General features: G+C 34.6%; 2 protein-coding genes across 2 annotated transcripts; one reads left to right on the top strand and one right to left on the bottom strand.

Moving 5' to 3' along the window:
* Positions 1-7: 7 nt before the first annotated feature.
* On the top strand, positions 8-2,391 carry LOC108372252 (dnaJ homolog subfamily C member 7-like). Its single transcript, XM_017627900.1, has 2 exons — positions 8-609; positions 1,791-2,391. The coding sequence occupies exons 1-2, from the start codon at positions 9-11 to the stop codon at positions 1,874-1,876; spliced, it is 687 nt and encodes a 228-aa protein (XP_017483389.1). The 5' UTR covers position 8; the 3' UTR covers positions 1,877-2,391.
* A 10,397-nt stretch (positions 2,392-12,788) lies between these two features.
* Positions 12,789-14,113, bottom strand: LOC108372251 (uncharacterized). Its single transcript, XM_017627899.1, has one exon. The coding sequence runs from the start codon at positions 14,069-14,071 to the stop codon at positions 12,950-12,952; it is 1,122 nt and encodes a 373-aa protein (XP_017483388.1). The 5' UTR covers positions 14,072-14,113; the 3' UTR covers positions 12,789-12,949.
* Positions 14,114-14,119: the final 6 nt, after the last annotated feature.

Raw genomic sequence — 14,119 nt, 5'->3', positions numbered from 1 at the left:
TCAAAGAGATGAAGGAAAATGGCAACACCCTCTTTAAGTCTGGTCGTTTCCGTGAGGCACAAACTGTATACACAGATGCACTAAAGATAGATGAGCTGAACAAGGACATAAATTCGAAACTTTTATACAATCGTGCATTGGTAAACTCGAAAATCGGTGCATTGCGTGATGCTATCGCTGATTGCACAAGAGTTTTGGATATCAATTCACAATATCTGAAAGCTTTGCTTTTACGTGCGCGCTGCTATAATGACCTAGAGAAATTCGAAGAGTGCGTGAATGACTACGAAACTGCTTTGCAGTTTCAAAAAACTCCCGAAATCAAGAAACTATTGCGCGATGCAAAACTTGCACTCAAGAAGTCGAAGCGTAAAGATTACTACAAGATCCTTGGTATTTCTCGCAACGCAACCGAAGACGAAATAAAGAAGGCATACCGAAAGAAGGCATTAGTGCACCATCCGGACCGGCATGCTAATAGTAGTGCTGAAGAACGCAAAGAAGAGGAACTGAAATTCAAAGAAATTGGGGAGGCCTATGCGATTTTGTCAGATCAACGGAAAAAAATGCGTTATGATAGCGGTCAAGATATAGAGGATCAAGAGCAAGGTAAGTATAAGTAACAAGAGCCAGCGAATACAAGCAAAGACTTATTTCAAGTCCATAACAATTAGTTAAAATAGCTCATTAAATAGTAGATAAAAATTTCAAGAGTGAATTTACCGCTAATTTGAAATTAAAATGTGTAAAAGTCGTGTTAACCTCAAGGAACTAAATAAATTTATATGCAAACTGACAAAAATACACAAGATCATTTTAAGCTAAAACATCAAAATACTTTAAGTTATCAAGCGGTTTAATTTTCACTTTCACCCGCAGTCATATTAACGAACATTATGCAAGTTTCATATAATCCAGACTAGGGAGACATTGGTTGCAAAGAAGCACTTTTACACGTATGAATCGAAGCGACAGAAAAACTAATACAACTAACTAAATGATTTTATTGAAGTGAAATTTCTTAAGCTAAGCTTAAGCTGAAGGTGGTTGTTGTTGTTGTTGTTGTTGTAACAGCACACGAAAAAGAAAACGAAAGTCTGTATTCAATGCCTCCTTGTTAGAGACAAAGACAAGGATGTACACAGAAACAAAGATAATGATAAATATAGGGATAACGACAGACATAAAGACAAACGCGAAGGCGTACTCAAAGGCAATCCACAAATAAAAGACAAATATAAAAATATGTATGACAAAAATTAGGATTGAGTTCAAGGAGTAAATGGAGGCAAAGATGAACTTTAAAATAAGAGATGGAGGTGAAAATTAGATATTAAGGTGGGGATGAAGATGGAGGATAAAGATACAGATAAAGACAAAGACAGATAAAGATAAAGATTAAGAAATGACATAGACATAGGTAAAGATAAGGATAAAGATTAGCAAATTGTTATAAACAAGGGGATTAAAAATAAAGCTTGCGCAAATATTGCGCAACCAAATATAATAGAATATTTATTGCAAATTTCTTTGCTGGAATTTTTTCCTATGAAAGTTCACTTCTTCCGAGCATAGGGACTGTAGTCGGGTCTACGTAACCGGAACGACCCAGATTTATATCTGGCCAAGGACTTTTACTCCAGCAACACTTCCCAAAAACTCTTTGAGGAATTTGTATCTGTTGCAAGAACAACAGCACGCACTCAGTTTTTCTTAAAAATTTATTGGCCAATCATTCCTTCCTTACCTGGCGTTCTGCACGTAAAACTAAATGTTGTTTTTTTTTACAGATTTGGATCCAAATCAAATGTTCCGGCATTTCTTCCAATTTAGCAGTGGAACAGGACCCGGGGCATCATTCGGATTTGAATTTTAAATTTTGCATGGACACCTCACATCACAACCACAATCTTTTTCGTAGGATATTTGTCAACAAAGCAAGCGGCGGAGATACATTTGTGCAAAAGTTAAAAATGAAACCAAAACCAAATTGTTACCGTTGCTTGTCTTGTCGCAAATTCGAAGGAAATTTAAAACAAAAATAAAATTACCAACGTTTTATGTATTTTTATTTAAATATATATTGAGTATTACAAGGGTTTTGCAATAGCGGTTATCGAGAGAGCGAACCGAATTAAATTCTAGTTCATTGTAGAATTCCAGCTATTATAACTAAGCACAATTCATATTCCGATGGAAACAAGAGTTATAGAAAATTTTTGTAACAAAAATTGTGGACGGTAAATTAAAAGCAGTAATACTGGATACTTAACAACCAAAATACAGTAAAGCATTTTTGATTCCCAATTTAAACATATACAATTTCAATTTATGTATGTGAATGTCTACTTGTTTATAATGTCAATAAAAGAGTACATCGATGGACTTCAATGGGAATGTGTGTGTGTACTCTGTGTATGATGGTGGTGGTCGGGTATTTTTACCTCCCAACGTTAATGAACAGACTGTTACAATTGTAAATTCAAATTTAATTTAATTTTTAATTTGTATTAAATAATATTATACATTCAAACAAGAGTTTTTATAATCTTACTAGACTTATTCCGCGACTTTGCCCGCTGCAAACGTTGAGCCAAATTTTAACAGTAAAGCAAAGATCAAATTTCACAAGAAAGTTAGCTTGCACATCTTGCTGAGTATATTCATCTGGGTCGGATTATAGCATGGGCCGTCAGGCCCGCGGTTCAGGAATTCCACATTAATTTTACTCATTTTGATTCATTTTGTCCTGGATACGACATGAAACTCGGCAACATGAGACAAGGGCACGCAATTTATTTGCCATCGCCTATATGCGAAGAACGCATACCTTTGATGGAACAACGGTTCAGCGCACATTCCATACTGTGCACATTTACTGAATTTGATCGCAAAGCACCCGCCTCAAGGCAGTCTTCGACAATGCAATATGAAATTTTGATTACTAAAGTGTCAGCCTTGGAAACATTTAGTCTCAAAAATGTATGGCATATCCGTCAAGTCCCGCTGATGCTACAAAAGCTTAATTTTAACATTTTCAGGTATCTTAAACTTTTAAAATCAGAGAATCGTTAATTTGAAAAATTAGGAAAATATCTGCGACAGATATCCTGCATGCTGCCATCTTTTTTAATTTGGTGGCACACTCTTGAAACTTCACAGATATTTTGCGTTTGATGCCAACTTTCATTACCTCTAATTTGAAAACGTCCCGAAATTAAAAAAAAAACAGTTATTATTTTTTCGGGTTGCAATAAAAAATTAGTATTAAGCTCTACTCAGAATTACAGTGGACGACGGTAAAGCGGTCGGCTGTTCACTTACCGCAGTGAAATCGGTCAGAGTACACACAATTGCGGCTGATAACGGCTTCCGTTAACTGTCATTTTGATTTGGGAATTTTCATTAAAATATTTTTATTTGTTTGGTACGTGCGTGTGTGTATATTTGCTGGAAATAAATTGTCTGTTCCAATAGCAGTCCGGTTTAAAGGATTTAGTCAGAACTTACAGGAAGTCGTTCCTATTGACATAAAACCTGTAAGGGGGAACACTTTTGATAGAGTAACTGAGCAAGTGTTTCTAGTCAGAAGTTACAGGATTTAGTCCGCAGTTTTTTTTTTTTCTGTAAGGTCATGAAAAGTGTCAAACGATCAGCTGATTTCCACGTGGAAACAAAAACCGAAAGCGGTGAAAGCAAAGAACCTCATATTTGTAAAAAAAATGGAGGTAAACAACGAACTGTTTGAATATGTATAGATTTTAATAATTATTTAGTGATATTTCAGCCAAATCAGGGGCTCTATTCTGTAACTTGACTTGAGAGAGTAAAATTGTAGTTTGACATTTCCACAGGTTTTAGTCCGAAGTTCAAAGGAACGGACTAAGTAATGGTTAAAAGCATTTGCAAACTTGTGAAAATAATAGAAATTGTTACAATCAACAATGTGCCGCCCTCGCTGGGCGGTAAAAATGTTGCTACCGCAATTATGTGCCATTCCATATGTCTTCGTGAGTTTTGATTTTGACAGCGGTTAACCGTCGACCGCTTTACCGTCGCCCGCTGCAATTCTGGATAGAGAAGAGAATTCTTGAAAATCAATATTTTTCGATCGGAAAACTCTGGTTCTCTTCAGGATACTTTCAATAATACCCAATTGTTTATTTAACCATTTTTTAATACTAACGATTTTTTTATTGGTCGCCCCACTGCATTTTTCGGGGTTTTTGTGGGTTTTTGGTTAAATAAACAATTGGTTATTATTATTGGGAATCTCCTGCAGATAAATAGGGTTTTCTGGTAGAAAAAATATTGATTTTTAACTATTCTGTAGCATTTTCCCATATAAAATATATGGAAAACTTTGAGCCACCTCTAAATATTTTTTGATTTCAAAATAAAAAAAAATAAAGGGAAATNTAAACAATTGGTTATTATTATTGGGAATCTCCTGCAGATAAATAGGGTTTTCTGGTAGAAAAAATATTGATTTTTAACTATTCTGTAGCATTTTCCCATATAAAATATATGGAAAACTTTGAGCCACCTCTAAATATTTTTTGATTTCAAAATAAAAAAAAATAAAGGGAAATAGAAAATTCGATACTCAACGAAAATTTCGACATGGTTGCATAGCTCATAATACGAATTTCACTTTCGATCTTCGATAACCCGGGGCCAATTTAAATTGAAAATGCAAGTAAATGCGTTCAAACGACTTTATAACAACTTTAAAGTTCGTATTCAGATGGCGAAAACAGTTAGTTATGAGTTAGTTTCTCTTTCAAATATGGGAAATATGACACATCTTTAACGAGTGGTGTCCTTCGCTACGTACCACAAAGTTAGCTCCAAATAAAACAATATGCAATTCTCGACACGAATAGACCGTAGGTACACATTTATTATTTTCCTTTAGATTTTTGTATTTAAACTTTGTTTTTGGTTTTACAATTCTTGCCAGTAATTATTTTTCTAAAAATCTTTCTAACTAGTACGTACGTATCAAAATAAAACTTAAAAACTCTTACATCTAAGTCCAGTTAAACAAGGTACAATATAACATTTTATCTTTTATATTTTGTGGTTGCTTTTATGTCTTATACTCATATGTTTTGTTTTTGTGGTTCCTGTAGTTTTGTTCAAAGGAATGTCCTCCTTGCGTAGGTGCATATTTCCTAAGGAACGAGCTTTACGTTATTTTATAAAATTTTATACCGGATTTATCGTTGGATTTCGTAGACATTTATAAATTCCAATCACCTTAGCGACAACGTATGTATGTACTTATGTACATATACTATAATTTCTTACGATACGGTCATTCAAGCATAGAGTACTCATACATAAATTGAATTATAATAGACATACATACATACATACATTGCACGTATAATTTATGTATGTATGAATATGTACATACTTATATGTGTACATATGTATGTATATGATAAAACGCATAACTTATAACTAGGGAAGACAAAAATATGCACAAAAAACTTTATTATATCGATCATTAAAATGACTCCGAAATATTAAAAATATGCTTGATATATGCCCCAAAAATGTATATGTATAACCAAATTTTTTTTTGATTAACACATATAAAATGTATTCAACAAAGTGTGATTGAATTTGACATTGCTCTCAGAAGAACCGTCCTATAAAGTCAAATTGGGAAAATTTTTTATGAATTTTGAATCGGTTGTTTATATTTTTTGGCATAACAGTATCTTAAAAGAGAGCCGACCAGAGTTGTCAGTCACACCTTGTTTAATACACCTTTCTTACATATACATATGTATGTATTGAAAATGAACGCTCTACGTCACAATACTTTGTTGGACAGAATTTAAAAGATGACAATTCTCCAGGTGAAAATATTGCAACATTTTATTGAATACACAGAATAAAATTCCCTGCTCAGTGCGCAACACACTGTGAAACTGTTGAAACAGCTTTCGCTAAAAACGAAACATTTTTATTGAATTTTTCAACTACCAAAAAAGCATATTAAAATTGTTTACTAGAAAATAAGGGGACTTTCCGTTGTTTGTCAGCTTTTTCTTTTTGTCAATTAAACAAACCTCGCCAGCAACCCTGGCTATCTCCGCAAATGTATTGTCCGGTGAAATTATGCGAAAATTAATTAACTTATTAGCAAAATAATATTTTTTTTTTGTTGCATTTTTATGCCTTTTCGGCCAAAATATGCATTTTGTGTCCATAATATGCATTTGTATATTTTTGTCTTCCCTATTTATAACACAAATCTGTGACTGATATTGTTTTACGGTTCATTGATGAGCTTTGTTTGTACGACTGTGTGCACATGTAGTCTATCATAATATACAACAAATTTATAATACATTTATGCACATACATACATATGTATGTATGTGTATGCTTGCAGACATTTTCACACCTTTAGTTTGGGTATCATTTCGTTTCGTGTATTGTAAAAACTCCTTAAATATATATGAAGTGTATATTCTCAGTAAAAATATATATATCAATAGTTACACCATAGAAAAAATATATAATAAACGTACAAAACCATAACTGTTGAAATTCCTAATTTTAAACACAGTTGAATTCTCTAGTTCTACTTATCCAATAGGTTTCTCTGTTTAAAGTAGAGTTACTTAATTATATATATATGTATGTATGTACAATGTATATTTGTTTTAGACAAAGGTATAATACATAAAAAGACGACGTGTCAAATAAGCGAGGTACATAATTCTTTGAATTTATTTTTTAATTGATTCGGCTCTTTTTCGTTGACTTTATTCTTTATTATTTGACTTTGTTTTATGTATTCACAATGCATGTCCATGTGTACATATGTACATATGTATGTATGTATGTGAATATTTGATTTTAATATATTGATTACTTGCACTGTATTTGTATCTGGACAACTTTGTCTGAGAAATAAGTGGCATGAAATTGTTCCACTGTATTCATAAAAAATAATGTACATACATTTCACAGGCTTTATAAAGTGACATTTTCGTACAACAATTTTCGAATTATAAAGCACTTATTTATTTTTTATGAATTTAGGCGTTCATTTGCATACATATGTATGTATAAATATTTATGTAAGAATTACAGCTATTGGCAAATAAAAGTACAACTCCTGTAAACTAAATTACTGCGATTCTTCAGAAACGAAGCCATGAATTCCTTGTTTGCTAAAGCGAGGTATGAGTTGACTTTAATTTTAGTATGTCCATAAATTTAAAGTTCTTGGAATATATATCGAAGGCTCACATACATATATAGTCAATACCCTCTTATCTGCAATTTTCACAAAAATAAGTCTGATAAATAAAATCCACCTAAAGGGCTGACTATAATCTATGAATAAGCAAGTGTATGCAAACGTACGAATACACGAATAAGTCTTATTCTGAAACTCTAAAGCTGATGCAAGATAAAGATGCAAAAGGTATGCCACAATGAACGCCAAAAAAACAAATTTTGTACTGCTTTTTTACTCCTCAAAATTGCGGTGGATTTTAAATATTTTGTTTCAAAAATATCAGCAATGTAAATAAGTTTTATGTTTCTACGTGAAAACTCGAATTTGGACGAAACAAAATAAATATTAAGCCGGCTGATTGTCAAAGCGCGCAAAAAGATGGGCGTCGCGCTGCAGCTTCAACGATCTATGTGGCATGCTTTGTGCATTTTCATACAATTCATCTTATTAAGGTGTTCTTATACGATATGTATGTACTTGCATGTGTACATGCCACTTTTTACATATGGGAATGCCAACATACATATCGTGTAAAGGCAAATTAAATTTGTTTCCGTACAAAGCAGATGCACGTACATACGAAATAGAAATGTTTCTATTTTCATCTGCCACACAAATATAATCATCTGAGTTTAAATTATTTCGTTTTCAAAGAACGTATTTTTAAATAGTTAAATAGAGACTGTGCATTTGACACATATACGCGATTACATACTATGTATGTATTGAAAAAGTCACATTTGAAGATGCAAATACAAATCGTGTAAGAACACCGAGTCCTGTTCCAGAAGGTTGTCGATGGTCCTACCTTTCCTTAACAGCTCGTTAGCTTTGCAATTGCTATCAATATTCCGGCGTAACCCGACAATCAAATGAGTAGAATTCTATGTAAATATGTATGTACGTTCAAAAGGCTACTTTGCCTATGTCTGAGTCGAAAGCGTGTTCAGACCTGCCTTCAAGCATTGAATTTTTTAAATATTTTCGGCCACTTGTTGACATAGGTATGTGTGAATATTGGTCATAACTTGACAAATGTTGATTTTGAAGTGCTCCGAAATTTTAGTTTAGTTTAATATAAGTTTTGTAATTTTTTTTTGAATTTGGAAACTGCAATACTGAACACATGTAAGTAAAATATAGCCACTAAAAAGTCTACACTACCTTGTAAATGTGTTCGACAGGCTTTTCGTTCATTATCTGACAGTCAGTTACGACAGCTTATTCATATTATAGTCGGCCCTTAAGACTTAAGACTGTCGGCTGGTTAGTAGAAATAACCATCGCACAGTTCCATAAGTAAAGTAACTCTTCTTCTTACCGTTTTTTGTGGCACGCTGTAGGTGTGTGTTTGGTGTATTGGTGTTTTTGGTTCAGTGTGTTAGTGTATTTTGAATAAATTGTAATAGAAATAAAATAAATTGTAATAGAAATGAAAGAAATTGTAAAAGATAAGAGCACATTCCAAAAAACAGCTGATCTCAGCTGTACGCATTTTTTGGCAATCAGCTGATAGTGTTTTTACTTATGAAACTGTACGATGGAATTTACTATTGGATTTTAATAAAGTTAGAATTGACATAAGTGATGACTATTAAAACCCAGATGGGTTCAAAAATCAGAAAGTAGTTTTTGTGAAAACTGCAAATTCGGGTTTTTGATTCCGAGAAAATTGCAATAGAATTTAAATTTGGGTAGCAATTGAATTGCACACAGCACACATAACAAGCTTACATATTGCCCTAACTGTAATTTTAATGAAATAATAATAATTATGTACATACATACTTGCATAGATACGCTTTATCGGTTATCGGGTTATCCGGTTATTATGTTTTTATTCAGTCATATTATGAATTTTCACCGTGTTAAAAAATGGTTTGTTGGGGAACAACAGTTATGCATACTTAGCTTTGCATGAGAGTTGTCACATAAGAATCTGTTACAACGGGCTTTGCGTGTAAGCGGTTACCCAACGCATAGCACTTAACATGTAGAATTCTGTTGAGTTTAGATTTTTACTTAAAAATGGTGTATAGCAGTGCAAGTATGCATAACTGGGCTATTTAGCTTTTAAAGTTAACGATAGCGTATGTCGAGATACGAAACCGTTGTGAATACCCCAAATAACTAGATAACCTAATAAACAGGAGGGTGCGACGAATACCTAAAATAAATAGCAGATATTCAGACCCGTTCCGAAAGTTGTGCGATCTAATATCAGTCCGATTTGCAAATATATTTGAATATTTGTGGATGAAAGTAATACCATTTCTAATGGAGATAGGTAAAAACACATCATTTACGCCATATCCATGGATTTAGTGCTAAATTATTGCCCTTTTTGGTAAAAGAAAAACCTCCAAAATTAGATTTTATAGTCATTTCAAGTCGTACCCAAGAAGGGCTGAAAAAAGTGCTTCCTTGCATGCCTTCTAGAAGTGCCCATCCCATTTACATTTTACGCGAATGCATAAAATTATATTATTTAGCATTACAATGAAAGAAGCAACTTACATGGGTAGCGAAAGAAGAAGCCCTTCAATTTGTGCCACTCCATACAAAAACAGAAAGGAGAAAGGAATGTACAGTGGCAGGTCTCTTGACTCTCAGGAAGGTCTTTCGGAGGGGCTTTTAACTCCTGAAATTTTCCTACTGGGTATGTCATAGGGCATTTTTTGAAAAAGACACATTTCGTCTAGTATGTAGCAGAAATGGGGTAAATTGTAGTCCATCGATTCGAAGGAAGGACTACGAATATGGTTTATTATATGTATGTACATATGTATATGCAAATCTACTATGAACGCTAAAATTGAACTTTTCATAAAATTCTTTGTTTCGGAAGAATCGCTGAAAACATTAACAAATATAAACAAGTAAGAAAATGCAGCTGTAAATTTGCAAACCCAGAAATGTTGATGTGTATATGTATGTACATATATATATATATATTATGTATTGAAATTTGTACTGTAAGGATTTTTGTGTAACGTTCTTATGGATGCTTTTAAATTATACAAATACGAGTATATAATATAAGTATAATCATCATGAAAACATATGCATGTGTGCATGCATGTATGTATATATGTATTCATTAACACCATACAGCAGTTGTTTGTGGTACATTACACAAGTCTACAGGAAATGCCAAAACTGTTCTCCACCGCAGATTTCAGATATACTTTTTTTAGTTGGGGAAAAAACGAAGGGTATATCCGGAATCAGCAATTTGAATGGCGCTCTGACCTTTTTTGCCTGTAGACTAGTGTTATTCGAGCGTTAAATTTGTTGGATAGAAAAATTATATCGGATAATGTTTCTTCCGGTGTGTATAGCGATAATCAATGCAAAAGGCCCGGACTATTCCAGAGATGCTAATATAGTAATAAAAATTTTTTGTAAGATATTTGGAGTATTCGTAACGGTTTCGTAAGTATTCGTAACGGTGTCGTAAACTTTAAACGCCTAAAAAATATATTAAAGGGAGGTCCGCAAAGTACCCTCAAAGTCATATTGAGAATTTTTGCGGTGTTAAAGAATAGTTGGTTGTCGTTTCAAGTTCTCTAAACATTTATTTAAGCTTTTAAAGTTTACGACATACAACAATACGATACTTACGACACTGTTGTGAATCCCTCAATTGACTTCGAATTTTACAATTGCGGGTGTGTCTGAGAGCAAACTAAAAGCATAAACAGAACCAAATCGCTGTGCGAATTTCGTTGGTTGGAGCGGCGATGCCGTCGGGTGATATTCGCCGCAACATTTCACCAAGTAAGACGGAAGAGAAACGAAATTCGCATCAATTGAATTACAAATAAAAAATATAAAAATACAAAAGCGCATAGATGAATCACCAAATTTTATCATTCTGGTTTTGCTGATAATTATCTGCTAGAAAAGTGGGGAAACAGAGCTACACTTCCAGACGAACTTCGTTGTCGCTTTTAATACGGCAGCGAATATTCTTCCGACGAGTTTTTATGAGCGATTTGATTCTGTTTATACTTTAATGCGTTTCCAAGAGAATGGCAAATATAGGTTTTTGCATTGATAACGACGAAAGGTATGTGTGAAGGTCGATGTACATTAGGGAAGTCCAATTTTTTTCGACATCGGACAGATTCGGATTCTACATGAAATTCCAAGAAAAAAGGTCCTTCAGATCATAGCTCTAAAATTAATTTGGAGCCGGTGAAATTTTAAAAGAAGATATCTTTAATTAATACAAGTTAATATGCAGATTAGCATTTACTAAAGTGTTACAAGTTTTTTTTTATAAAAACTGGTGCTTGGGAATTGTTTGATACAAAACATTAATTGCCGCTATTTTTTTTTTTATTTAAAGAACCGCAAGATGGCGATACAAAGCAAATATATACGAATATAAACATATATGTATATTTTTAAAGCTGTTTTTACTGTTCACAAAGATCCAGAACGGCTCTTACGATTTTTTTTGAAATTTTGGACACCTACTGCAGATTTTCCAAGGATGGTTATAGGCTGAAAAATATTTAGATATATAAAGGGGGCGTGCCACCACCCATACAAACCGAGTTTTACAAAATGCATATCTCTGGAAAAGTTCATGAAGCTGTACGGAGGTACATATATGAAATTAATCGCATAGGTACTCATGGAGAAAAGTGGGGGTTACTTGTCATGTAAAATTTTCCGCTGAATCTGTCAAAATATAATAAACTGCAATAGTTTTTGAGATATAGCCAAATTTCGGTTTTTAGAGATGTGAAGGAGTGCACTCATTTAATTGTATATTTGCTTTTATATAGCTGGCGGATTTAGGAGCTAATCATTGACAATCGACAATTTTACATAATTAAAAAAAAGTAACTTTCGGTAAAAATATCGACTTTTGGATTCCTGCACGTCAAAGCATGATTCTTCATTAATGCAATAAGGCCCTACTCATCTAAATTGAGTAATAAACGTATAAGTTATGAGCACTTAAGTAGAGATACATACAAAAAGTTTCTATACAAATTTATGATTTGCATATTATGAAGTAGTACACACCATCTTCTACAATTTTGAATCGCTACATATATTTCAGAAATCGTAGTCATTAGGAAGAAAAATGTTATAACAGTCTTTATAGATAATTATATGATGATCTACACTTCCGGCTCACCAATTTTTATGATAAACCTTACCGTAAATAAATTTATGTGACCTTTGACCTTGAATACCTTTTCTGCAGACATGGGATCGATGGACACTTTTGACATTTCATTCATAATAGTGTTCGCAACATTCGTAGCAATTTTCAGCTTTATGCGAATTATTGTAAGCTTACCCCTATTTGTTGAGCTAATAACTGGACTGGGATATTGATTTGTAGCGCCATCTTGCGGTTCTTTAAATACGAACTAGATATCAAAAATTAATTCTTTGTATCAAAAAACCAGCAAATCAATTAAAAATATCTTCTTTTAAAATTGCGCAGGCTCGAAACTGACTTTAGAGTTATGATCTGGAGGAATTTTTTTTGTTAGAATTTTATAAGCAATCCGCATTTGCTAGGAACGATGTCGAAAACAAAATCTATCCATATAAATTGGCCCGCCCTAATATGCATACACACATATGTACATATGTAGATGTGTGCTGCCGTTAGGTTTAGAAACCTTTGCGAAGCTTTAATAGCGGTTGTCACTTGGGTTGGATATGTGCGCTGCGTTCCAGCTCGTTAAACTGTCCATAGAAAAGTACTTCACTTATCAATTTCTCGGCTATGATTCGTTGGGTGCGATCCATCGATCTCAGCTTCAGCGTGACATTTGATCCGATAAAGTCGCAGTCGTCCTTGTTGAGACTTTCAGCGTAGAGGGCAGCCGCTGCAGCTGCGGCAGATGTGGATGCCTCTTGGGATCCGCTCTTTATACGCCCACTCGCGGTAGTGCCGGTCTCTTCTGACAAACTCTCATTGGATAATAATGAATTCATAAGCATTTGACCCGCACTCGCGGCACTCGTCGAAGCGGAATTTAGTTTACGCATATTTAGCGGAGCGAACTTCTCATCAATAGATTCAGAGGAGCGTCGTAGGTTGCGCGGCAATACAAACTGACTAAAGTCTAAGCCTTTAGCAGCAGCGGCGCTAACGCGTAAGTCTTGAGCAAAATCATCCGGATCTACACCGCCTAAGCGATTATCGTCGGTGGAACTGTACGATCGGTGCGAATCGGGTGGGGCGGGAGGATGAGGCGCGTGAAAGTAGTCCACCAATTCTCGTTTAATGTCTAATTCTTCTTGATCGTGAGTAGTTCGTCGACGCTTTTCGTGCATTTCCATTGTATTTGTGTTTGGTATGGGACTAGAACCTCCTTCGATTCGCTCGACAGCACCTCCACCTCCGACGCTACTTCTGTTTCTCGCAAGTCCACTGCCAGAGTTGTTGCTGCCTGACGCTGCACCACCACCAGCGGAACTACCACCAACCGCTCCACTGTCACCTCCGGCACTGGCATTGTGCACGCTCGATGGTGTAGCGCGCTCTCGTTTTGTCAACATCTCTTCTCTCTCCTCAATATCGGACGTATCCATTGGTTTCTGTGGACTGGCAGTCATGTCGCTGTTACTGCTGCCGCCGAAAAGGCTGCGTGTTGCGCTGCTTGAAGCGTTCAGTTCACTTTGTGAACTCGGGAAGGACATAGGTAAGGGAACACGTAATTGATTTCGATCAGAGCTTATTGGTGGCGAAAACTGTCCGACCGTATTCCACGTGTCTAATGACGCGGTGTTGGCGATCAGCATCGGTAGGCTTATACCCATCTGCGTATAAAGAAAAACAAAAACAAACAAAAATATTTATTTAATGTA

This window comes from Rhagoletis zephyria, unplaced genomic scaffold (assembly GCF_001687245.7).
Source record: "Rhagoletis zephyria isolate East Lansing unplaced genomic scaffold, Rhagoletis_zephyria_1.1 Rzeph_scaffold_05577, whole genome shotgun sequence".
Lineage (NCBI taxonomy): Eukaryota > Metazoa > Arthropoda > Insecta > Diptera > Tephritidae > Rhagoletis > Rhagoletis zephyria.
The sequence above is the reverse complement of the archived record's forward strand: the minus strand, read 5'-3'. Positions and strand labels throughout refer to the sequence as shown.

Excerpts from the sequence above, each read along its gene's own strand:
- LOC108372252 (XM_017627900.1), top strand. The coding sequence starts at position 9 with ATGAAGGAAAATGGCAACACCCTCTTTAAGTCTGGTCGTTTCCGTGAG. Across the intron at positions 610-1,790 it reads TATAGAGGATCAAGAGCAAG|ATTTGGATCCAAATCAAATG; the intron begins GTAAGTATAAGT and ends TTTTTTTTACAG.
- LOC108372251 (XM_017627899.1), bottom strand. The coding sequence starts at position 14,071 with ATGGGTATAAGCCTACCGATGCTGATCGCCAACACCGCGTCATTAGAC.